The sequence below is a fragment of the Dendrobium catenatum genome, unplaced genomic scaffold (assembly GCF_001605985.2).
Source record: "Dendrobium catenatum unplaced genomic scaffold, ASM160598v2 fragScaff_scaffold_793, whole genome shotgun sequence".
Classification (NCBI taxonomy): Eukaryota; Viridiplantae; Streptophyta; class Magnoliopsida; order Asparagales; family Orchidaceae; genus Dendrobium; species Dendrobium catenatum.
In genome coordinates this window covers 27,138-53,492 of record NW_021319255.1, presented here as the reverse complement: position 1 = coordinate 53,492, position 26,355 = coordinate 27,138, and the positions used below count along the sequence as shown (strand labels likewise).

The 26,355-nt window shown below is 36.8% G+C and overlaps 1 protein-coding gene across 2 annotated transcripts in view; it reads left to right on the top strand.

Moving 5' to 3' along the window:
- The first annotated feature begins 4,269 nt into the window (after window positions 1–4,269).
- LOC110116652 (tubby-like F-box protein 8) overlaps window positions 4,270–26,355 on the top strand; it is a 29,232-nt gene continuing 7,146 nt past the window's right edge. Inside the window, exons 1-4 of one of the 2 annotated variants that reach the window (XM_020850318.2) lie at window positions 4,270–4,389; window positions 14,312–14,388; window positions 14,594–14,955; window positions 15,128–15,215. In XM_020850318.2, the coding sequence (XP_020705977.1) occupies window positions 14,608–14,955; window positions 15,128–15,215 (436 nt within the window). In that variant the 5' untranslated portion in view covers window positions 4,270–4,389; window positions 14,312–14,388; window positions 14,594–14,607. The other variant, XM_020850317.1, reaches the window with a different exon arrangement.

Sequence of the window (26,355 nt, the reverse complement as noted above, 5' to 3'; positions counted from 1 at the left end):
GATATCCAAAAATAGGTTATTTTTAATTAGATTTAGCGGTAGATTCTTTCTGAATTGAGCCTATCGTCATGGCCGATACAAAATCATCCAGGACGATGTGTTTTACATAATCATAGCTGCTTTAATGAGGATGCCCTAATTAGGGTTTCTGCTTTTGGACAGATCATCTTGGACGATATAAATATCATCCCGGATGATGTTACCAAAAATATAAATATTTAGGGAGCAACAGAAAATCTTCCAAGTTACAAAATATCAAGAGCCACACCAAACACAATAGACTCAAGAAAGGAAAAAGTGTACAAACTGACTCAGACCTAGTCTACCCAATCTTGAGCTGGTTCCAAATTGCAGTCTGATCGTGTGGACCTGAAATGTTAGTAAACAAGGTCATCGTAGAGAAATAAGAGTGTTTGCTATCATCAAAATCATAAACCATGAAAACAGATCCGCAACACCCCTCACTAGGTCTATTATTACTAAAATTACACTCCATATATTCTATTTTAGATCTACTCAAGTGAGAACCTTTAGAATCTAAGGCTGACCTCCATAATTCAAATTTACCTTCAACTCCCTCTCTAATCTTATCAACAAGAATATCATCGGCAAAAAGCATACACCAAGGTACATCCTCTTACAAATGTCTAGTGAGAAATCCATGCCTAAAGCAAAAATATATGGGCTTAAGGATGATCCTTGAATGTAGCCCAATCGAAATAGGGAAATACTTAGTCAAACCATCTTGTGTTTGAACACAAGTAATATCTCCTGCATATATATCTTTAATGATTTTAATATAAGTGTTAATAACTCCTTTCTTTTCAAGAACTCTCCATAGCACTTCTCTTGGAACTTTATCATATGTTTTTTCTAAATCAATAAATATCATATGAAAATTTTCATTTTCTCTATATTTCACCATCAAACCTCTAAATAAATGTATGGCTTCCATAGTCGACCTACCCGGCATGAATCCAATTTGATTTTGAGAAACATTAGTATCACACCGCAACCTATGCTCCATAACTCACTCCCATAGTTTTAAAGTATGACACATTAACTTAATTTTTTTATAATTCGTACAATCTTGCACATCATTTTTAGTCTTAAAAATAGGAATTAACACACTCATTCTCCACTCATCTGACATCTTTTTTATCTTCAAAATAATATTCAAAAGTTTAGTAAGCCAAGAAATTCCTTCATCTCCTAAGCATTTCCACACTTCTATTGGAATATCATCAGGTCCAACATCTTTTCCACCCTTCAAGCCTCTCTAAGTTCGGTTTTACTAATACACCGATAAAAATAGAAATCTTTATTTTCATTTATGGTGTTAAGGTCACTACAATTAATCGTATTTTCACATTCTTCATTAAAAAGTTTAGCAAAATAACTCATTCACCTTTTATTGAATATCATCTTCTAAAAAAAGTACTTTACACTCATTCAAACACCACAAAAATATTTTTTATTCACTGCTTCTCTTTTATAGTGCATTAATTTTTTTTACAGTGCATTAATTTTATACCACAATCTTTTTTTTTAATAAAATGAATGCATTATAAAAAGAAACAATGTATAAAAATATTCTTGGAGTTAACCTCATATAGTTTTAGATAAATAATTACAAAATTTGAGTAAATATTCTACGTCTACATAATAATTTTTATATAGAGAAATAAAAGAAAAATATATAAATGATTTCTTAAAACTAGCTCTATTAAACTCTTTTTATTTTTATTATATATTAAATAATATCTATTATATCATTATTTTTTTGGCCACTTGGGGGGAGTAGTCCTAAGAAGAAGAAATTATTGGGTCAGGTCACTGGACGTTTTCAGAGCCCAATTAAAATGCGCCTAATTACCTCCTACTCATCGATCACCATCACCCGCCACCGTCGGCCACCATTGATGCCACCGACCACTAGTCTATGTCATATCACTGTCGGTTACTACCACCTATTGCCGACCATTGCCACTTGTTGCTAGCTACAACCACTTGAGGGCCATCTCCACCATAATCGTCATCGTGCGTTGCCATAATCTTTAGAATTCACATTACATTCATTTTACTTCAAACTAATAAATAAAAAAAATATTCACATGCATTTATTTTACACTCATTCAAACAACAACAACATTAAGCCTTTATCCCACTACGTGGGGTCGGCTACACGAATCCTTTTTCTCCATTATGTCCTATTGAAAGTCAAATTCTCATTTAAATCTAATAAAGAAATATTATTTCTAATATTTTCTAACCAAGTCTTTTTAAGTATTCCTCTACCTTTCTTAACATAAGTCAAATCTAATACCTCTACTTTCATAATTGGGTCATCGGAAGGCTGTCGTTTTATGTGACCAAACCATTTAAGGGGACTATCTCTAAACTTATCTTCTACTAGAGCTACTCCAACCTTTTCATGTATATGATCATTTCGTTTTCTATCTCTAAGGGTAAAGCCACTCATCCACCTGAGCATCTTCATCTATGCTACACTTAACTTAGTATTATGCTTCTCTTTTAATGGCTAACATTCGGCACTATAAAGTATTGCAGGCCTCACCACCATCCTATAGATTTTTCCCTTAAGTTTGAGGGGTACTTTTTTTATCACACAACAAGTCTGATGCATTCCTGCACTTGAACCTCCATAATTCAAATTTACCTTCAACTCCCTCTCTAGTCTTATCAACAAGAAGAATATCATCGGCAAAAAGCATACACCAAGGTACATCCTCTTGCAAATGTCTAGTGAGAAATCCAAGACTAAAGCAAAAATATATGGGCTTAAGGATGATCCTTGATGTAACTCAACCGAAATAGGGAAATACTTAGTCAAACCACCTTGTATTTGAACACAAGTAATATCTCCTGCATATATATCTTTAATGATTTCAATATAAGTGTTATTAACTCCTTTCTTTTCAAGAATTCTCCATAGCACTTCCCTTGAAACTTTATCATATGTTTTTTCTAAATCAATAAATATCATATGTAAATTCTCATTTTCTCTATATTTCACCATCAAACCTCTAAATAAATGTATGACTTCCATAGTCGACCTACCCGGCATGAATCCAATTTGATTTTGAGAAACATTAGTATCAAACCGCAACTTATGCTCCATAACTCACTCCCATAGTTTTAAAGTATGACACATTAACTTAATTCTTTTATAATTCATACAATATTGTGCATCATTTTTAATCTTAAAAATAGGAATTAACACACTCATTCTCCACTCATCTGATATCTTTTTAGTCTTCAAAATAATATTCAAAAGTTTAGTAAGCCAAGAAATTTTTTCATCTCCTAAGCATTTCCACACTTCTATTGGAATATCATCAGGTCCAACATCTTTTCCACCCTTCAAGCCTCTTTAAGTTCGGTTTTACTAATACGCCGATAAAAATAGAAATCTTTATTTTCATTTATGGTGTTAAGGTTACTACAATTAATCGTATTTTCACATTCTTTATTAAAAGGTTTAGCAAAATAATTCATTCACCTTTTATTGAATATCATCTTCTAAAAAAAGTACTTTACATTCATTCAAACAACACAAAAATATTTTTTATTCACTGCTTCTCTTTTATAGTGCATTAATTTTTTTAACAGTGCATTAATTTTATACTACAATCTTTTTTTTAATAAAATGAATGCATTATAAAAACGAAACAGCGTATAAAAAATTCTTGGAGTTAACCTCATATAGTTTTAAATAAATAATTACAAAAGTTGAGTAAATATTCTGTGTACATAATAATTTTTATATAGATAAATAAAAGAAAAAATTATAAACGATTTCTTCAAACTTGCTATATTAAACTCTTTTTATTTTTATTATATATTAAATAATATATATTATATCCTTATTTTTTTGGCCACTTGGGGGGAGTAGTCCTAAGTAGAGGAAATTATTGGGTCAGATCACCGGACATTTTCAGAGCCCAATGAAAATGCGACAAATCACCTCTTACTTGATACTAAGCAGTACCAAGCAATATCAGTACCGAGCTCAGTACTGCTCGGTACTCTATACTTCAGAGTACCGAGCTCAATCTGCTCAGTACTGTAAATACCAAATATAAGCTGTGTCCAATAACCTGACCCAATAATTTCCCTCTAAGTAGGGCAGCAAAAGCTTGACTAATCTTGACAAGGACACCATTCACCTCCGTCAAGTGACGGAACGGAAAAGTCAACTATTCAAATAGAGCAATTTCTTTTGCGACGCTGTCGTACTGTTTGTTTATTCTACATTTTTACTCTTAGCCGAATTTAACGAAACTTTGAGATCCGCCTCACGGACACCAGAGCGAATATTAGCGGCCGGCGATTAGTAAAAAAGTATCTGATCTGTGCTTAGAAAGGGTAAGATTACATCGATCTGTTTCTTTCTCGTACGTCGTATACCCTTCCTACAGCATTTGAGTTCATATACCACCGTTCTTTTGGTTTCTCTCGTTTTCTTTCTCATTCGAACTAGGATTTTGCTAGCATTTATCTGCTCAGGATTTGAGATTAGAACTACTCATTTAAGAGTTTCTGATAGAGATCTATGAGTCTGTCGGGGGAGTCTTGTGGGTATCTTCAATTTGCTTCGGTGCGTAAGCTTATGTTTTAGGGAATCCTTGTGCGAGCTTGGGTTTCAGGGGAAAGCTCTCACTTTTGCTGTATCGTGCCGCCTGGATTGTGCAGGCATGGAGCTCTTATCTGGTAACTTTATGAAACTTTCCTAATTTTTGAAGTGATGGGTGTTATCTTTCTTAAATTTTCTGGATCTGGTTTATATATATTATACATGCTTTCGGTAACTTGCCTGCTTCTGAAGTGCTTTTATGGCAATATCGTTTAGATCAGTTACTAAATTGTTTGAGAAGGTTACTCGATTACTGAGCTGTCGGATTATTGAGTCTTGTGAGTCAAAAAGTATATAGATCCCTCATGTAACACCAGATAAGTCAACGTGACGATGAAAGATGATTCAGGGACCAACACCAGCTCGTTGCGATAATGCTAATGATGATGATTATATATCAGATTATGAAGATCTGTACCTCCATCAGAAATTTAATTTGTTTTGTCTGCCAGCAAAAGAAAGAATATCTATCGTTTGATATTATTTTTCTTTTTTAGTTTTAATCAGTATTATTTCTAATTTTTTGTCTTAATTGAAGTTTTGTTTAGTTAAATCTGTATAGTATTATCTTGTATGATCATGTTTATTACAATCGTAGGAAATTTTAGATTGTTGAAAAATAGGAGAAATAAGATTTTTCGAGAGCAGTCTTTTTATCAGTATTTTAATTAACTGTTTTTTTTTTCATTGATCAGTATGTAATGTTGTTGTTATCAGCATAATATACCTACCAATGCCTTAACACTTGACCACTATTGATCCAATAAACAATCTATGCCAAACATGCTGCAAACGTTGCAGTATCATGCATCATTATTGGGCGTTTTGGTTATGTTGAACTATCTTTGGTGAATGGCTGCCAGAATTTCTGCATATACCTGCAGAAGTTGGTTGAACAATTAGATGGTCTATGCATTTGTGCCATCAGGTTCAGCATAGAAAGTGATAGGCCTCTCCTAACACTTTTTGATAGATACATCGTCAGAGTTGAATCCTAGCCCTTTAAAGGCCTCCAAAAGTACTAATCTACTATTGCTTCTTTTGGCTCTCTGTGATTCTCACTAAAAAGTAATTTATCAAAAAGCAAGATGAAAGTCAAAGCTAAACAGTGCAAAAAGATGGCCCCCTTTGTAATAGCAAACTCAAGTTTAGTTAATCTAAACTGGTGCTCATGCATGTGTTTGCAACATGGAATCTCTTAAGATTCAACTTAGTAGGTATTCAATTTGTTAAGTGATGCAGTGTAGGTGGGAGTTGATATATTATGTATTCTTCATACATATGGTAGATTATTTAGACAGGGCCTTAAGGCAAGTGCAGGTGAAATTTCATTTCATCACCTATTCTTTCGTTTGTTCCTTCTATGTATAGTTCAATCTTTGGTCTAATTAGTATGAACGTAGCTATTTTGGTGCAAATTAAACTGATTCACGGAATTAAGTTCATGAATTACCGAAAATTAGCATTTTGGAGCTTGTTCTTTCTTGTCATTTGCAATCAAATTTGTATATAAGATATGTTCTTAGCAGCATTTACTGGATGGCATCTAGGTTGTTGACTCTATGTCTTCATTTACAAGCAATTCAATTTCTAAGTTCCTCATCACGTGAATTTGTCTTGTTTTCTAAGATTCCTTTACAATAAGTTTTTCTTTTCTAGGGGGCCAATCTGAGATCAATATTGAAGAATATAATTTTTCCTCGAATAAAGAAATTAATATATTCATTTGAATTATTGCCCTTCACTTGGCTGAGACCTATTACCATGATTAAGTCTGTGCTCTTCACGATAATGCTGCAGAATTATTTTTTAAATAGACGAATGAGTATATTCCTATGTTTTAATTATACAATTGTAAAAGATATATCAATTATTTGTTTAGCATTAAGAAGCATGGAAAAGAAAACATTTGTTCCTTTCGCTGTGTAGATAGGAGGAGACTTGTACATGGAAAGAAAGTATTATGATGCTACAATGGCATAATTTTATGCTTGTAAACTTAATATTTTGGTTTTATTTTCATTCCCTTATGTACGCTGTCAGTTCTAGATTTTTGGTATGCAATCAAATGCAGTTCTCATATATCCAATATTCTATCTAGAATTACACGCTACTGGGAAGTGTCTTATATGAAAAGCCAGAAATTCCTAATGGAAATAGTGTACTCTACCTTAAGTTTGCTCAAAAGGGAACCTTTTTGAAAAACCTCTTATGATGTATTAGGTATCATATGTTTTTAATTAAAGATTATGTATTGTATGAAAATTTATTTAAAAAGAATATTTATGTTTTTCATTTATTTTAAGATACTTTCTTATAGGCTGTTAACAATTCAATCAGAATCAACTTGATTTAAGATCAAGTCAAAGTTATTTGATTTGATCTCATATTGAGCAAAGTCTTGTTATAAGCTAGCGTGATTCCATTTTTTGAGCAATCTTCAATTTGCTAAGTAAAATTTAAAATGACAAATTAGTAAATTGAATAAATAAAATTATTTATAAATAATAGTTTTTTAAATCTTTAATTATTGTTTTAACACTTTATAATTAGATAAACTTTTTAATAATTGGGAGATATTTTTTCTAATTGATTATTTATAAACTAAGAAAAGACGAATAAAATTTGAACATCCTGTATAAGTTATATTGGATATATTCAACATTTTGAAACGAACTCATTTTGAAATTGAGCTATCAACTTTTGTTAAGCTTTAAAAGGGGTAAAGCTTTCTCTTTGATTGTCTCTTTTTTAAAGTTAAATGTAGAATATATTAAAATATTTTCATAATTAGAAAAGATAAGTTATTTTAATTAAGATTAGAATGCAACATGATATATAAATTAGCTTAGATATTAAATTGATTGGATCAATGTGACTTTACTCTTTTGGGCGCTTTAAAATATAAAAAAATGTCAATTTTGGGGAAGTTCCCATTTTCAAAATAGAGCATTTCTGCTCTTCAATTTTTGGAGGAAAATTTCTCCATTATTGTGCCTTTGTAAGATGTATATTTATTAGTCTCAAGAAAGGAGAGGGAGAGGTAATGGGGTCTAACAGTTGGTTCATCCCGTTAGTTCCTTAGTCTGAACTAGTTTGATTTTTGGTTGGATTTGTATGATATTATTCATGTTTACTGCACTCTCTCTGTAGGGAATCCAAAATTTTTTCAATTCATCCCCATTGTTTTTTATTTTATTGAATGAAAGTTTTGTTCTATGTTAAGAAAGGTGGAGGTAGACCTAAAAAGCCTTGATTAGAAAGTATTAGAAACGACCTTTCTGTTACGCCGGCCCAGGAGGGGCCGGCTGGACCGGTCCGGGTCTACTCGCGACGGAACCGAACGAAGCAGGCGGAACCGAGCGGAGGGAGCGAAGCCGACGGGGGCCAGGGAAGAATTTTGGGAGGGAAATTTTGAATGCGAGGGGCTGTTTAGACATTTTGTAAAACTCCTTTATGGTTAATTAGGAGGTTAGGAGGAAAAGGGGGATTATCTTGATTTTGAATTTCTTGGGAGATCTAGGTTTGTTCTTGGGCTCTTGGCTTTGCCGGAGATCGTGGAGAGCGCTTCCTTCCTCTCGAATTGAAGGAAGATTGTATCTTGCAAGTGCTTTTATCTACTATTGAAATAAAAGTGTTTGTTTTGTTTTCCTACGAATTTCCATTGAGTTTTCTCTCCGTTTTCCACTGTTTGGGCTGTGTTCTTGCTACGGACAGCAGTTTCTTTGCTTAGGTACTTGATTTGGGTTAGGTTTACTTGTGCAAACGAGTATTTCCTATCAAATTGATATCAGAGCGAGATCCGGACGGTGGAGGGTTGTTTTTTCCACTGTTTCGCTGCAGATTTTGGGTTGTCGGAGGCTGTTTTCCCCTGAAAACAGCAGTTTTTAGGGTTTTTGAGAGCAGCAGTTGAGTAAAATAGCAGATTTTGACTGTTTGGAGGGAGATTATTGCTGTCTGGAAGATTTTCTTTGCGGATCCGGAGGCATCTCGTTGGTTCCCATGGCATCTAAGCGGGTAGAAGTCTTGGAGACCTAGATGGGTCAACTTAAGGCGGATCTGGAAGAGAAGATGGCCACATTTAGCGAGAATGTGGAAGGGAAATTCATGGCCTTGGAGGAGATGATGAAGAAGTTGTTGGAGAGACAAGCACGGGCGGTGCCAGCGGAGGAAAGAGGAGAAGGTAGTGGGAGCAGGGGTAAGGAGATGGTGAATCCAGAAGAGGAATAGGAGGTAGAACTGCTTGACAGCAACGGGAGGATGCCACCTCGGGAGTCCATTAGGCGAGAAGAACATGACAGAAGGAGAGACTTCCGGGAAGGAAGAGAAGATGATTGGCGACGTCCGAGGCCCGACCCATTGGACCGGCCGTGGGGGATCTATAACCACCATGGCGGGGCACGAGGGGAAGATGGCTACCGGCGGCCAAGGAGGGAGGATGAGCCCCGATATGGAGAAAGAGGAACTTGGGAAGACCCCATAACTTGGGACAGAGGAGGCCATGGGGGAATAGGGCATACGGGGTGGACACGAGGGCCAAGAAGCTAAAAATGTCAGTATTCGAGGAGGAAAATGTGGATGAGTGGATCCACAAGGTGGAGAGGTATTTTGCAGTGAACGGCCTGATGGAGGAGGAGAGATTGATGGCTATTAGTATGTGCTTGGAAGGAGCGACATTTGCCTGGTTCAAGTACATGGATAAGTGGGAACCGGTGAGGTCCTGGAGGGACTTCAAGGAGGCTATCAGGGAGAGATTCAGGGGGAGCAGCCCATGGGAGATATCAGAACAGTTCTACGCCCTCACTCAAGAGGGAACAGTGGAGGAATACAGGAAGAAATTTGAGAGTTTAGTGGGAGACATGGAGGGCCTCTCAAACAGTACTTTGGGGGGAAATTTTATGAAGGGCCTCAAACCAGAAATTAGAGATGCTGTGAAGGTTATGAGATCAAGAAACCTGAGGGAGGCGATGGAATTGGCTCAGTTGATGGAGAATCAGAAGACCAACGCCCGAAATTGGAGAAACAACCACTCAGGAGGTCCCGCCAGGACAACTACCACTTACTTGGCTCCAAAAGGGCCAAGCCCCAGCGTCCCTAGGGAGAGTGGAAAGGAGAAGAGCGGGGTGACCAGATCTGCTGGAAGCTTCAAGAAATTGACTGAGGAAGAGATGCAGGAGAAGAGGGCCAAGGGCCTTTGTTTCAGATGTGAGAGAAGTTTGTTCCATGGCACAGGTGCAAGGATCGCGCCCTTCGAGCTCTCACCGTCTATATGGACGAGGCGCCTGAAGAATGTGATGATTCTGATGAGGAGCAGATTGATCCCCAGTTGGAGGTAGCCGAAGTCTCCCTCAATTCTGTGTTGGGATTTACTCCTAGCCATACGATGAAGGTGAAGGGAAGATCCTTGGGAGGGAGGTAGTGGTCCCTGATTGATAGTGGGGCAACCCACAATTTCATATCCACCTAGGTGGCTGAGAAGTTAGGATGGAGCCTACTGAGATAGGCAGTTATGGGGTGATGATGGGGACATGAAAGATTGAGTTCAGCACCGGGATCTGCAAAGGGGTGGAGATGAGGCTACTGGAGATCAGGGTGGTAGAGGACTTCCTACCCCTGAAGTTGGGTAGCACAGATGTCATTCTGGGCATGAAGTGGCTACAGACCTTGGGTGAAACCAAGGTGAACTGGGGGACCATGGTGATGGAGCTGATTGTAGAGGGGAAGAGGGTGAAGCTAAAAGGGGAACTAGGATTGTCCAGAAGCTGGAGTGTCACTCAGATCAATGGCGAAAATCATCCATGGAGGAGGATATCCTTTGTGGAGCTGCAGAGCCTAGAGGAGCAGGAGGAGGGGGAGGAAAGCTCATTCCCACGTTGGTTCAGCCTATTCTGCAGGAATTTGAGGATGTTTTCCAACCTCCGGTGGGACTACCACCTGACAGAGAGCAGGAGCACCAAATTATCCTAAAGAGGGAGTATTCTCCTATCAGTGTGAGGCCTTACAGATACCTTCAGGTGCAGAAATATGAGATTGAGAAGCTGGTGGGAGAAATGCTAGGAGGGATCATTCAGCCCAGTGTGTGCCCTTTCTCTAGTCCAGTTCTGCTTGTGAAAAAGAAGGATGGGAGTTGGAGGTTCTGTGTAGACTATAGAGCTCTCAACAAGGAGATTGTGCCTGATAAGTTTCCTATCCCTGTGATTGACGAGTTGATGGATGAGCTACATGGAGCAGCCTTGTTCACCAGGTGATCTGAAGTCAGGCTATCACCAGATTCGGACGAGGAAGGAAGATGTGCAGAAGATGGCCTTTAGGACTCATGAGGGCCACTACGAATTTCTGGTGATGCCTTTTGCCTCACCAACGCACTCTGCCACATTCCAGGCCTTGATGAACCGGATCTTCAAGCCACACCTCGCAGTTTGTGTTGGTATTTTTGATGACATACTATCTATAGGCAGGACTGAGGAGGAACACCTAGAGCACCTGAGGGATGGGTGGTGGTTGTCTAAGGGAGCACAGCTGAAGGCCATCCTTCAAGAAGTGTGACTTCGCTCAGCACGGGTGGAGTACCTGGGGCATGTGATATCCCAGGAGGGAGTTGCTGCAGATCAGTCCAAGATAGAGGCAATGCTGGCATTGGCCTCACCCAAGACCTTGAAGGGCTCAGAGGATTCTTGGGATTGACAGGACTACTACAGAGGTCGGAGGGGATACAGTACCATAGCGTGGCCACTGACAGAGCAGTTGAAGAAGGACAACTTTTTATGGGGAGAAGCAGCTTCAGAGGCTTTTGAGAAGCTGAAGAAGGCCATGACGACAGTGCCAGTGCTTGCTCTGCCGGACTTCAACCAGGTGTTTGTGGTGGAGACAGATGGTTCAGGCTATGGATTGAGGCAGTGTTTGATGCAGAACCACAGACCCATAGCTCTTCAGTCAAGTACTGTCGTTCCCGGGCTAGGTGAAAGTCTATCTACGAGAGAGAGCTGATAGCTATTGTATTGCCTTCCAGAAGTGGAGACTTACTATTGGACGACACTTTATTGTCAGGACTGATCAGAGGAGCCTGAAGTACTTGTTAGAGCAAGATGGTGACTGAAGAGCATCAGCGGTGGCTTTCAAAATTGCTGGGTATGACTTTGAAATTCAGTATAACAGGCGGGGGAAACAAAGCCGCTGATGTTTGTCCAGATGTTTGGTGTGAACTACAGACAGTGGTTGTGTCTGTTCCTTGATGTTAGATTGGCGCGGAATCAAGTAGAGAGCTCGAAAAGATGAGGGTTGGGAAAGATTCAGCTGATTTATTAGGAAGTGATAGCCACCGCAGGGTACTCATTAGAGGGGACAGATGCTGTATCAAGGGAGGTTCGTGATGCCCAGGACTTCTATCCACATCCCAAACATACTCCAAGAATTTCATGGAGCGCGGTTGGGGTCATTCTGGGTGCGAAGACCTATAGGAGGATTGCTGCTGAGCTTTATTGGAAGGAATGCATAGAGATGTAGAGGAGATGGTGGCCAGATGTGAGATTTGTCAGAGGAACAAAACATGGCTATGTCACAGGGGGCTACTACAGCCATTGGCGTTATCAGGACGAGTGTGGGAGAAATATCCATGGACTTCATAGATGGGCTCCCGTTTAGAAGGCGTTCACAGTGATCCTGGTGGTGGTGGATAGACTGAGCAAGTATGCTCATTTTATTCCCTCCGAATCCTTACACCGCAGTAGACAGTGGGCTTCAGCTTTCATCAGAGAGGTTGTCAGGTTGCATGGGGTACCAGAGGCAATAGTGGTCGCGATAGAGGACAAGGTGTTCCCAGTCACTTTTGGAGGAGCTTGTTCAGGTTACAAGGAACAGTTTTGAAAGGAGCACCGCTTATCACCTACAGACAGATGGCCAAACGGAGGTGTAACAGGATCCTGGAACATTATTGAGATGTTTGTGTCGGAGACCCTAAGCTTTGGCCAAATGGCTACCTGGGCAGAATACTGTACAACACCTCTTTTCATCCTCAGCTTCACAGATGACGCCATTTCAAAGTACTGTAGGGAAAGGATCCTCACACTTGTGCATTTTGGGAGTAACAGCACTCCTGTGTCGTCAGTAGAAGAGTACTTAGAGAGAGAGATCGAGTTACTTGAAGAGCTAAAGAGACATCTACTGAGAGCACAACAAATTATGAAGAAGCAAGCAGATGGGCATAGGAAGGACATACAGTTTGCAGCAGGGGAGAGGGTGTTTCTGAAGCTCGGACCATATAGACAGAAGATAGTTGCCAACAAGAGGAATGAAAAGCTGGCTCCAAGGTACTTTGGGCCATATGAAGTGCTGGAGAAGATTGGGTCAGTAGCATACAGATTGAAACTACCTCCATCGGCAACTATATATCCAGTTTTTCACGTGTCACAATTGAGAAAGGCCATTGGGGAGTACACCGCCAATTCTGAGCTACCAGCAACCCTGACTGAGGACTTAGAGGTGATTTTAGAACCTATGGAGCTAAAAGGGGTGCGCCAGAAAGAAGATAAAACTAAGGAAGTATTGATCCAGTGGAAGAACCTTCCTGACTACGAGGTCACGTGGGAACCATATGAGAGGACGAAAAGCAGTTTCCTGATTTTCACCTTGAGGACAAGGTAATTTTTTGGGAGGGCGGTAATGTTACGCCGGCCCAGGAGGGGCCGGCTGGACCGGTCCGGGTCTACTCATGACGGAACCGAACGAAGCAGGCGGAACCGAGCGGAGGGAGCGAAGCCGACGGGGGCCAGGGAAGAATTTTGGGACGGAAATTTTGAATGCGAGGGGCTGTTTAGACATTTTGTAAAACTCCTTTATGATTAATTAGGAGGTTAGGAGGAAAAGGGGGATTATCTTGATTTTGAATTTCTTGGGAGATCTAGGTTTGTTCTTGGGCTCTTCGCTTTGCCGGAGATCGTGGAGAGTGCTTCCTTCCTCTCGAATTGAAGGAAGATTGTATCTTGCAAGTGCTTTTATCTACTATTGAAATAAAAGTGTTTGCTTTGTTTTCCTATGAATTTCCATTGAGTTTTCTCTCCGTTTTCCACTGTTTGGGCTGTGTTCTTGCTGCGGACAGCAGTTTCTTTGCTTAGGTACTTGATTTGGGTTAGGTTTACTTGTGCAAACGAGTATTTCCTATCACTTTCCTTATTAGATTTAAATTATAATTTGATTCTTAATATGATACAATGCAGAAATAATGATTTAGGTAACCGGCCCCACATTGTGGGATAAAGGCTTGATATTGTTTTTGTTGAATGAAAGTGTGTTTCAGCCTTTGTTATATGATTTTAGATCCATGCCTTTGGCAGAGTTGATAACATTTGAAACTTAAATCTGTAAGTGGGTATGTTTGACTTCCTCTGGTTTCACCATCTTTGGTGCATAAGATTAAAAGTAAATTGTTTTGTTGACCATGTATACCGTTTAACTTTTTTTAATTTTAATTTTCTATTTTTCTTTCTTTGAATGCTAGAATAGCTAATTTAATGATGATATGACTTACACATGTCTCTGTTCTTTATAAGCCCTCATATTTTCATTATGTGCTGTCTTTCAGAATGTTCAATTCCATTCATAAGCTTAATCAAACTCCATTTATCTTACCTTGCAATTGTTATAATTTGTGATCTGCAGGGATTCCACAACAATGATATTGATTTCAAGTACTCTTTAGATGAAGTTTTGAAATACTATTTGAGCATTGAGTTCAGGTGAACATGCCTTTCTCATTAATCCTTTTTCAACATATATTGTGTTGATGCAATTGATTGTTCTTCTGAAAACAACTGTGTTGGGTGTATTGTAGTTTGATCTGCTTTGTCCTGGGAATTGTGTATTTATTAATTTTGAAGAATTGCACAAGTTTTTGTTATTTACATGCTATGTGGTTGATACATTCTATTCTTGTTTGGGTAGACTCAAACCCCTAGATGTCGTGTCGTTCCATCATTCGAGATGTAAGAGATGGTTTTGGGAGTTTGTCAAGACGTGGCTTTGAAGTGCGACTTACAGGTCATCACAAGGGAAAATCTCAGAGTTCTGTCCATGAGCTGCATGAACCACCTGCAGGAATCCAGCAGAGTCGCTGGGCCAACCTTCCTCCTGAACTTCTTTGTGATGTGATTAGAAGGCTGGAGGCAAGTGAAAGTACATGGCCTTCAAGGAAACATGTTGTTGCATGTGCTGCTGTTTGCAGACCATGGAGGGAATTGTGCAAAGAAATTGTCATTAGTCCAGAGCTCTCCGGGAAGCTCACCTTCCCTGTTTCCTTGAAGCAGGTAGCTATGAAAACTCATGGTGCTATGTTCAACTTTTTGTGAATCCAATTTCGTATGCTTGTGGCTCACCCACATGTTCTCTATTGTAACAACATTTTAAGTTTCTTCTTATGGAATAATCTCACGGTATGTGGCCTTTTAACTTGTATATTCTTTCTACTGACTTTTACAGCCTGGTTCTCGAGATGGAATGATCCAATGCTTCATTAAGAGGGACAAGTCAAAATCAACCTATCGTCTTTACCTCTGTCTTAGCCTTGGTAACCTCACTTTTCAACTGTTTCAAGCAGCTTTTGCTTTTTATACAAAATTTATAAGAAATCTGTGCCGGAGTTCTATTTAAATCAAATTGTTTTATAATAGGATTCTTTACTTGAATTCCATCTATTCGTATTTCAGTTTTTTGTAAATTACCACCTACGGCAAAACAGCTTAACTGAATAAGTCATTAAATATTATCAAGCTCAGTTCTACAGTAGCTCTCCATGTTTTTTTTTCCCTTCAATGATGTAATAAAGCAATGAATAATTTGATTGTTTCCTATCCTTTGAATATTAATGTTGAATAAGAGAATCATTTGGTACTTGTACTATAATCTGCAGTGTCAGCAATCTATTTTCTTTGCTATCCTTGTTGGTAGAGTTCATTGTTTCTTCTTAATATTCTGTTTTTAACAGAATGGATTTTTTCTGTCAAATTTGCTTTTTCCATTTAGCTTATTTTGGTTGTTGGCAGTGTCATTTTTTGTTAAGCAGTGATTCAACCTCACATAGTCTTTTAATCTTTTTTTCTTTTTGATTTTTTATACCTTAATTATTCATAAACAGAAAGTGAGTTTACTCCCTTGTGTTATGTTGAGGTTAACTGTATGTGGTTTTGTCCCACGTTATCAAAATGGTATATGAGATGGTACCGATATGTTGATGTTAAGGTATGTTAGAATATTGGATTTAACTGGTATTGCTTAGCAAGTTGCTTTGAAACTAGTGGTTCAATGGTATTAAGTTTTTTCATGTCCTTTGTGTCTATTATTGACCGTGAAGGGTTTCTATCATGGTCGATCAAGGTTCAAGAGAATACTTCCATGGAGACTCCATGTAGTTGTGTGGGCTCTTGTAGCATGTCACTTTGCGATATTGAGAAAGCTTTTGTTTGAGAGTGATGTATAATATGAAGAGTTGTCCTATGAGGAGGAAATTGTTAAGACTAGTTGCCAACTATTTTGCCCCATATTGAAAATTAGTAAATAAATTGTTTTTCCATCTTATATTTTCAATAAATTCTTCTCTCAAGGAACCAAAAACTGTTTGAGTTAAATCAAATTGGTCTATAAATTAGGACACTTTGTTGGAATCAATTGGCCCTCTTAAGCTGAATTGGTATCCCTTTGTATAAAGTTGGATGGTTACATTATTAGTCTTCATGTCAATCATATGCCCATATTAATTTTTGGGTTTTTAGATCCTACTTCGCCCTACATCTCTTCCACATAGAGCCTTTGCTGCACTTTTTACATCCTCAACATACCTCTTTCACCTTTATGTTTCTCCGTTTCTCCCTCATTTATGGGCGTGCTTTTGCACGTGTATGTTGCTTGTGGTATTGTTCATGGTTTAAAATTGCGAAATATGAGGCTCGCCTTTGCGCAATTCCAGTAAAAAACGCCTCGATGCTTACGCCTCAAGTTTTTTTTTTTATGAGGCTTGCACCTCAACTTGGTTGAGGCCCGCCTCGCCTCACTGGCATGAGGCTTACGCCTCACGCTATATATATTAAAACTTACATAAATCTTGAAGTAAATGTCCGACATTGGATTCTATAGGAGAGGAGGAAGGGGAGAGAGCAGTTCATCATAATGATGATTCAAATGAAGAACCCCTTAGTGATGACAGTGCTGATGACTTATGAGTTCTTATGTGATATGTCATTGCTATTTATTTTTGGAAATTTGAATTATATGTTAATGAAAAGATTACTGGGATTTGGGAAAGATAGAATTTTGAGTTGAACTATATTTCAGGTTGTCTTATTATTGGGATATTTTGATTTCACATAATATCTTATGCTTTTTTATGTTTTATATTATTCACTCATTAGTATATAAAAAAATTATCATTTTATGTTTACGCAATCTTTTCATTTTGAGGCTTACGCCTCAAAACGCCTTGAGGCTTACGCCTCGCCTCACGAATGAAAAACGCCTCAATACCCGAATACACAATTTTAAACATTGGTATTGGTAGATAGGAAGAAGAAAATAACATATGAATGATTGGGTAGAAAATGGTCGACTGAGGGTTGGGATTCCAAACATGTACAAGCTAAACACCCACCCATGTACTTTCCTCTCTGCTTCCCTTACTCGATTCATCTATATATCTATATGTCTATATCTATCTTACAACTAATACAGGTGGAGGGGGAAGGTGAAGAGGGGAGTGGAAGGGTTGATGGAAGACTAAAAAGAAGAAGCGGTGTTTGACTACACAATATTTGAGCCATTTTCATCTTTAATTTTCTATTGTTATTTGGTGGTGGTGAGTGCTTATAGATAGGAGGTTGTGGAAATATATGTGAAATTAATAAGGCTAGTGATTGGACTCTGACAAATGAAGAAGCGGTGTTTGACTACACAATACTTAAAAGAAAAAGGAAAACTATTTATACCATTTGAATTGATCACACTCATATAAGATCTTGAGAGGAATTTCCACCCCAAATGTAGACTTTATGCCATTTACATCTTGCAAGAATTTACTTCACCCAAATCTTGAGAGGGATTTCCGTCCAAGCTTATGGATTGTCACATTGGACCGCAAGCTTGTAACCTTTTGGATCGTGAAGCAGCCTCGAAGGAAGAAACTGCCAACAAATTTCCTTAAATTACGAAGTATATATTTTTCATGCCTAACTTAGAGGTGATGTTGGGAACGTAGAGTTTGATAGTCCTTCGGTTAGGATGTCAACCAACTATTTGTTTTTGGATATATGAAATATATCACCTTTAATTTTTCCTTGATGAAATGTTGATACTTTTTTATGTGCTTAGTTTGGTTATGTTGGATTCGGCTGTGTAGTATTGACGTTTGATTTATTTTCACCGTATAACATCATAGTATCTTCCCATTTTATTCCCAAGTCATTCAAAATAATTTTGATCTAGAACAGTTCAAAAGATTCCTCAGGCCATTGCTTGAAATCTAACTTTAGCTCTCAGTTTAATTACCAGTAATTTCTTCTTGTTTTCCTTCATGATTAGATTTCCTATTGAATGTTGTAGAAATCAATAGTAGATTATTTATATGTGAGGGATCTTCATAAATGAACATCTTTGCATGCTCTTCTAAATTGAGTCTTTTATTTCTCTCTTATATAAGATTCCTTTGTTTTGTTTTCCCTGGAGGTATTGAAGAGTATTATTTTTCAATTTTGTTTGCGCTTCTTTATGATTATGCATTATTTGCTTAACATATTTATAGCATATATCATCGATTAAAAAGGCGTTCGAGGCGGACGCCTCGAGGCGCGCCTCGAATCGAGGCGGAGGTCGGGCGAACTGAGGCTTAAGCCTCGAACGCTCGGGCGAGGCTTACTCCTTTTTCCACGGAGGCGTACGCCTCACCGCGTGAGGCGTCGAGTCGCATCGAGGCAGCGCCTCGAAAGTGAGAAAGTTACCTTCACAGTCAGCGAGCTCCCGTTGTTTCTTCCGATCAAAATGTTGTAGCTTACGATTCGGCAGGAAAGGGAAAGTCGTCGAAGGAGCAAAGTCGAACAGCCACGAAGGAGCTAAAGAAGCGACGCGTGCAATCTCTACACTTCCTGTGAAGCAACGAAGCCGAACAGCAAGGACGAAAAGAGAAGATGAAAGGCAAACCGTAGACACAACTAAGTTATTATTGATTAACTTAGTTAATATAATTAGCCTAATTAATATAAATTACATATAAATTATGCGGTATGCTCGGTACTGAGTTGTACATGCTCGGTACTGAGCGGTACATGCTCGGTACTGAGCGGTACATGCTCGATATTGAGCATATACAACAAGCAGAATTTCAAAATTACTCTTATAATATAATTTTGTTCCCCGTCAGGGGGCAGCGCCCCCTTGGACCCCTGGCAGACTGGTATATTTTTGTATTCATGTTATTTTATTATTGGTAGTCCAAATAATTGTTATTGTTTATCATTATTTAAAATTTTAAATTAATTTATTTTAATCGTTTTGAGGCTTACGCCTCGATCCGCCTCGAGGCTTACGCCTCGCCTCGCTTAGAAAAAACGCCTCGATTCCCGATTTCGCCTTTTAAAACCTTGGCATATATAATGTCTGGTCTTGTTTAGGCCATATAAATATAGATTCTTGATCATTCTTTAATATCTACCTTTTTCAATTTCTATGTTGTCGCCTACCTTTCTAATTTTGTGGTAGTAATTAGTTGGAACTTGCTAGAACATCCATCCCATCATATCTATTTTGTTTAGTAGATTTAGGAAATATTTTGTTAGGAGATAAATATCCAACCGTTTAGGTGAGTCACTTTATTCCAAGTAACCATTTTGAGTCTTTCTTTATCTTTTTTTTTTTAATTTTTTTTGGATTGTTAAACTTGCATTTTCCTTATTTCTCAATGATTATCATTTATTTTAATTATGTCAAACTTTCCTCATCTCTATTTCTTCATGATTATCATTTGTTATAATTATGTTATCCACATACACTATGACATTAATTTTGCCCTCAATTTTGCCCTCGTTAGATTTCCTTATGAAGAGAGTGTGATATTTGAGAATTAGCTTGAAGTTCATTCCTTTCATAGTTTTGTTGACATCTCTAACCATTCCTTTTAGGTTTGTTTTTGCAAATATATAGATTTTTTTCAACCTTAAAAATATTTAGTATTAAAATCTTGATTAAGACCTATAAACAGACGTATTCTTGTTTGTCATGTCGGAATGCATTTTCTACATCTAATTAATTTTAGGACCAATTGAGTATAGTTGCCGGGGATAGAGCTATGATGCACAGACACGGTGACTCGGACACGACACGACACGGACACGGGACAGCTTTTTTTTGAAAATTTAAGACACGGGTACGTCGCGGACACGGCAATACATTTTTTTAGATAGTGTATATATATTAATGTAATATCATATTAAAAATATCAAACAATAATAAATGAATGACATGATAACTTGTCTAGCTTATAATATTAAATATTTAGTACAAAATATCTAGTACAACCACAAAAATATAAGTAAATAATCACTTACTACAACATCAAGCATTTAAGCTTCAACTACTAGGATTAGCTTTAGAGGTTTGTTTTTGGCCTTCAATATCATCATCATTGAATATCACTACTTTCAACTCTGGTTCAACAAGAGAAAGATTTGTAATTGTGCAAAAAGAGAGGAGAAGAAAATATCTTCACTACCAAAGAGAAATAAAAATGAGAATATTCGATGAATGAGTATTAAATGCAGACGTTGATTTGGTGTTGTGGATATGAAATAAGAAATATAGTTTAAATCTCGCCAAATATAAGAAACTATATTTTTAAAAAATTAAAAAATATTTAAGATACGTGTGTCGGACACGCGTGTCCAATTTGTTTTTAATATTTTTTTAATCGGACACGTTTTCGACGTGTCCAACACGTGTCGGAGGACTGTCGTGTCGGACACGGTGTCGGACACTGCACGCCTCTTTGAGGAGAAGTGTCGGTGCATTATAGGGATAGAGGTATCTGACTAATTTTATCTTTGTGATTGGTTCCAAATTTCTCCATAATTAATGGATTGGTCTCAGTGTAGCATTTTGCATTGAGCCAAACTTACTATTTCTCAAGCATCGTATTTGCATTGTGTCTAATAGTTTATATGCACTTTCATCTATTAATTTCTTTTCTTTTGTCAATTCTACAATTTCCCAACTTTGGTTTTACTTTTAGAGCTCTGATTTCTTTAATAAATTTTTTTAGTTCTTTGTGTATAATTCTTGGAATTTTGATATCATTTATATCAATGAGAAAGGTTTAAAATTGGCTATTAGATGTTGGGTGCATGTTTGTGTTTCCTTTCTTAAAGCAATAGGAAGGTTGATATCATGTTGTTTTTGAATTTCAAAGGTATAGGTTATACCTTCATTGCATGGTGATTGATGTTGCTTATATTTAAATGGTAGTTTAATATTGAACTCATTTTTTTTTACTCTACATGTAGTAATGGTTTAGGTTCATTAAATAGGTTTTATTGGGATTGTTGTTCGACACTTTTATCTATAGGAAAGTCTCTGGGTTACTTGAGATTGTGGGTCAATTGGTTTGTTGGGAAATCAATGTTTAGAAAGTCAAAGTTGCCTTTATTCAAAGGCTTTCCTTGAAGGCAACCTTTGGTCGTAAAATTTTTAATTTTTTGCAAAGGTAACATCACGTGAGATATAATCTTTTAGTATTGAGATGATACCACTTAAATTCTTTTTAAGTTGAGAAGTATCCTAAGATGATGCAATTCTGTGCTTTTGATCAATTTTAGTGTTTTGGTAGTTATAGGAAACACTCTAGAAGGTTCTCATTAGAAGAAATGAGTGTTTTGTCAGGGAAAAAAGATTCATTGAGGGTTTCAATAGGGATGTCAAAATGGGTCAACAAGTCGGGTTCGGGTCCAACCTGAAATTGACCCGATATGAATTTATTCAACCAAAACCTAACCTATTTAATAAACATGTAAAAGAGGTGGACCTTAACCCGACCAGCTTGCAACCCAAACCCTGCTCAATAACCCATTTTAATTAAAAAGAATTTCATTAACTTTCTAACCATATATTTTAGACGAATTGGTTAAAAATAAGAAGATTATATCACAAATAAAAAAAATTTAATGAAAGAAATATTAAACGGATCATTTTGGGTAAAAATTAGGTTGGCGGGTCAACCAGTGCCCGATCCAAATCCATTTAATAAATAGGTCGGAATGTACGACACGAACCCAAGCTGCTTATTAAATAGGTCAACATGAACCCAAATTTGCTGGTTGGGTTGGCGGGGGTCTAGTTATTGATACCCCTAGGTTTTAATGATCGTATTGTTTGGTAAAATTCAATTGAGAAGATTTTTAGTTAGAATATGATTGTAAAGGTAGCTCCTACTCAATAAAGTTTTGGAATTTTCTTCTCAAATGAAGGACTTAATGATCTCAAGGAGTTGAGAACTTTTTCTTTTTTTTGATCCTATTATGTTATGGGGCATGAGCATAAGAGGACTCATTGATTGGGCCTTTTTCATGCCTATTTCATTAATGATACGGGGATGTGGTTTGATTGAAATACTATGTCCCATTTTCATATCTAATCCATTTCTTATTATTATCGAGTTGGGTATTATTTTATGGAACATGGTGATGATTGTATTCACATCAAATTTATTTTTCATTAGTAAAAGCTAAGTTTTGCATGAGCAATTGTTTGTAAAAGTAACAAACCATAGGGCCTGATTAGTATTATTGATATATTATACATGAATGTGGATTTGGTAAGAGGCGTTAATGTTTTTGAGTGACTTGGGGGATAGGGTATTATTATATGGGTTTTTGACCTTTTGCTACACAACACACTTGAACTTTTTTAATTTTTATTTAGTGAAATAATATAGGAAATATGGATTGTATTACACTAAAAGATGGATGTCTAATTAAAATAACTATCTATGAAAATTTTAGTAGTAATAGACCTACTGAAGGGATTGTGACTTTGGGCGATCAAGTCATTAATAAGAGTACACGTTTTAGATATCTTGGATCAATTGTTCAAAGTGATGGTAAGGTAGCAAATCATGTTTGACTGGACATTTCTTTTGTATTAAGTTGCTTAAGTATACCAACAATCCTAGCCAAAATCATTGACAAACTTTTATTGGAAATTCTAGATACCTTAAAGGGACGTCTAGTTCTGCTCTTGCTATTCTAGTTTTTCTTATATGCTTGAATGTTATATTGATGTTAATTGGATTATTGAATCATGGTAAGACCATACTAAGATGGTGTTGAATTGGATGTGGAATGAATAATTGTGAGTTTTAGCATTGGTTGATGGTTGATACCAGACTATGCTTATGGCGAGCATTGATGTTGACCAAAATTTGATGTTCCATGTTAAGTCTTGCATAATGCCTACTAACGAATAAAATTTGATGCTTGCTATTCATTATCTAAATCTTTTCTGATGGTTTGGTCTCCCTTCCTACCATTAGAAAGACCAATTTCACTGGCATTCATTGCCCAACACGTCCTACTCTGTCGATTGTCATTTAATGCCTACCAAATTTTTCTTAGCTCCCCTCTATCAAAGAGTACGACCAAGCCTACTACCCGTTATTGCTCAACTTTTGATGTTCCTCATCAATTGTCACTTTGTGCTTTACCAACAACTAACATTTGTCACCTTTTTTCCCGATTGCCAAATTCATCTCGGTTTGTGTTTGGCATTTTGATACACTACATATTGCAACTCTTTAAGTTTTATTTTATTCAATAAAATAGAAAACATGGATTGTTGTACGCTAAAAGATGGATGACCTGTATGAATATGATGGAACCTAACCTTAATACAATATAAGTTGCAGCATGGCCAACATCGGAAAACCGAACGGAAATTTTATTTGGATACATATCACTGTCATTAATTAAATTAAAAAATATATATAAGTTGCAGCATGTGTTTATTACTATTTATGCCATATATTATAGTCCTCATTCTTTAGCATGCCCTATCGTTTTTTTGACCCTAATGAGTTTGATAAAAATGTGTTTAGCATGGGTTTGATAAAAATGTTGCAGTACAATTTAGATCATATGTTCATTTTTGAATAGATAATAGGTTAATTGTTAATTTAGGTACATGAAATAAAAATGAAAATAAGTGAAGTTATAAGTTTTTTATATACCTTCTTGATAAGAGTGACTGGGGCTCTATCAAGTTTTTTTTTTGGTTTATGGGGTTGATATATTGGAAGAGAATCGTGTTGTTCTTGAGTTTAATATCGGAATTTCATCTGAACTATTTTTAGAAGCACATGAGAGGTATAAAATCAAATGCTCATCCTATTGAGCCGCAAAGCACATATCCTTTAATTTATCAAATGATATAACGTGCAGAGTTTCTTTTTTCCTTTTTTCTATAGTCCTTCCATATTTTTGTCTATGTTTTCTTCCATAGGAGTAAGATTGGCTTGATGATGTTTGGACTTGTTTTGGTATGGAAACTTACTTTTTTGTATTAAGGTTTCCCTTGGAGTTTTAAGCATATATTTTTTGTATTCCTTGACTTTTTACAATAATGGCAAAATATACATTCTCAATTATTGGACCATAGTGACTCTGGTATGAGTTTTTATATCTCGATATTTCTTATGCTAGCAGGTGGAGTTTCTAACATAGCATTCGATCTTCCTTCTTAACTTCTAATAGTGGAGAAAATTTCAATTAGGTTTTTAAAACTATTTCATTTTAGTGGATGTGTAATTGGTAATATTCAACATTTAGTCCAGCTGGGAATTTATTGAATTTTCTTTTACAAAATTTTTTGTCATTACAACATCATCGTTGCATGTTATTTTGATATATTCGTACTAGACGAGTTTGACCTACATATTTTTTATTATGCTATAATATTCGTTAATTGAAAGAGTGCTATTTTTAGTGATGTGAATTTTGGTCTTAAATTCAGACTATGGTGGCATTGTACTCTTTGGAATATGTTTTCTTCTCCATATATCTTCGAATGTAATTAGGGACATGGAGATTCCACTAACTTCAAACATCCTTGATTTCATAGCCATGTGATAATTAAGGAATCTTCCACATCTTATCTGGCAAAATTGAGATCGTCTTTGTTTAGCATGGGGCCAATAATGCAACAGGCGGAAGGTAACTGTGGTGGAGTCAAGTGGTGGAGTCAGCAGCTTAGATTATGTATCGCCTTGCTGAGTGATGCCTGCGGTGAAGACAATTAACAGAAGCTAGCTATGATTTGCCTTGAGGCTGCTGGAAAGAAAGCAAAGGCTTCAATTTCTGATAGTAGGAGATAATAAACCTTTCTTTTTAGAGCTCTATTACCGTGAAGAGAGGATGATTTATTTGAATTTTGTGTATTTCATTAAAGACCATCGGCTCCTACTTATTTAGCAGAATTCTAGATTATGCTAGCTAACTCTAACCATGAAAGCTAGTAATTATATCATGATTACTTAGCAATAGTCGACAAAATATGTTTGATCATGTTTGTATCTCTACATCTATGAAAATATAAGATACTCAAAATCTTGCCAGCATTTATCTGACCCAAATTCTTATAGGGGTTACTGACCAAGTATCACGGATTGCCACCTTGGGCAGCTAGCTTGTAATCTTAAGGATTGTCAAGCTGACCTCAAAGAAGAAACTACCAACATTGTCCAATCACGATTTATGATGCTTAATCTAGGATCCTTGATTTCATTAATCTCTCTAATCTGTTTATTATTAGTTCATGGAATGAACACAATTTAGTTCCCTAGCTATTTACATTATGAAAATTTCCTTGCTGAAAGGACCTGTTTGGCTAACTGCAAGTGAGAGAAGCGACTTTACCCATTTTTTGGATGTTGAATTGAATGTCAGCTTCCAAGATTTTGAAATTCTCCCCTTTCTATTAAGGCTAGACTATCACATTTGTCCTAAAGTGTGACTTTGAGGCATATTAATTTGAAGTCAAATAACTAAGAGTTTTACTAGACACTTTTGAGGGAAGAAGTAACTTTCCACTTCACTTGCCAATCAAATAGTGTCCACTTTGCAGCGCAGAAGTTATCTTTGAGAAACACTATGGTAACCCAGGAGGAAGAGCGAGGGTGAATTGGATTGTAAATCAAAGTGAGGTAATTTAAAAATGATTTAATTTTATTTTGTAGAAAATTTAGTGATGTGAATGTGGCAGTTATTCAACATAATAAATCACAAGAGAGTGCAAAAGGAGAAAAGAACACAGATTTTTACGTGGTTCGGCCCCCCACTGTCCTATGCCCACGCCTACTCCAACCCTAGATTAGGATTCAAGTAACAACCAAAAAGGTTACAACAGCAGTATCTTCTTAACACCAGGAAGAAACTATCTCACACAACGGTGAGAACCTCACAACGATTGTACAAACAAAAACAAAGAAAATTAGTCAAGTCATAGCTTGATACTTGTAGCTCTCACAAAGAATAAATTATATAGCTCTCACAAATCCTGCACAATAAAGATTAATCACCAGTAAACAAATGTGCTTGCTCATTGATTTTTATGTATGCAAGAGTGAAATGTGGTATGCAAATATTTATATATGATTTTGCAAAGTTAAAACCCAAGCAACCAAGTTA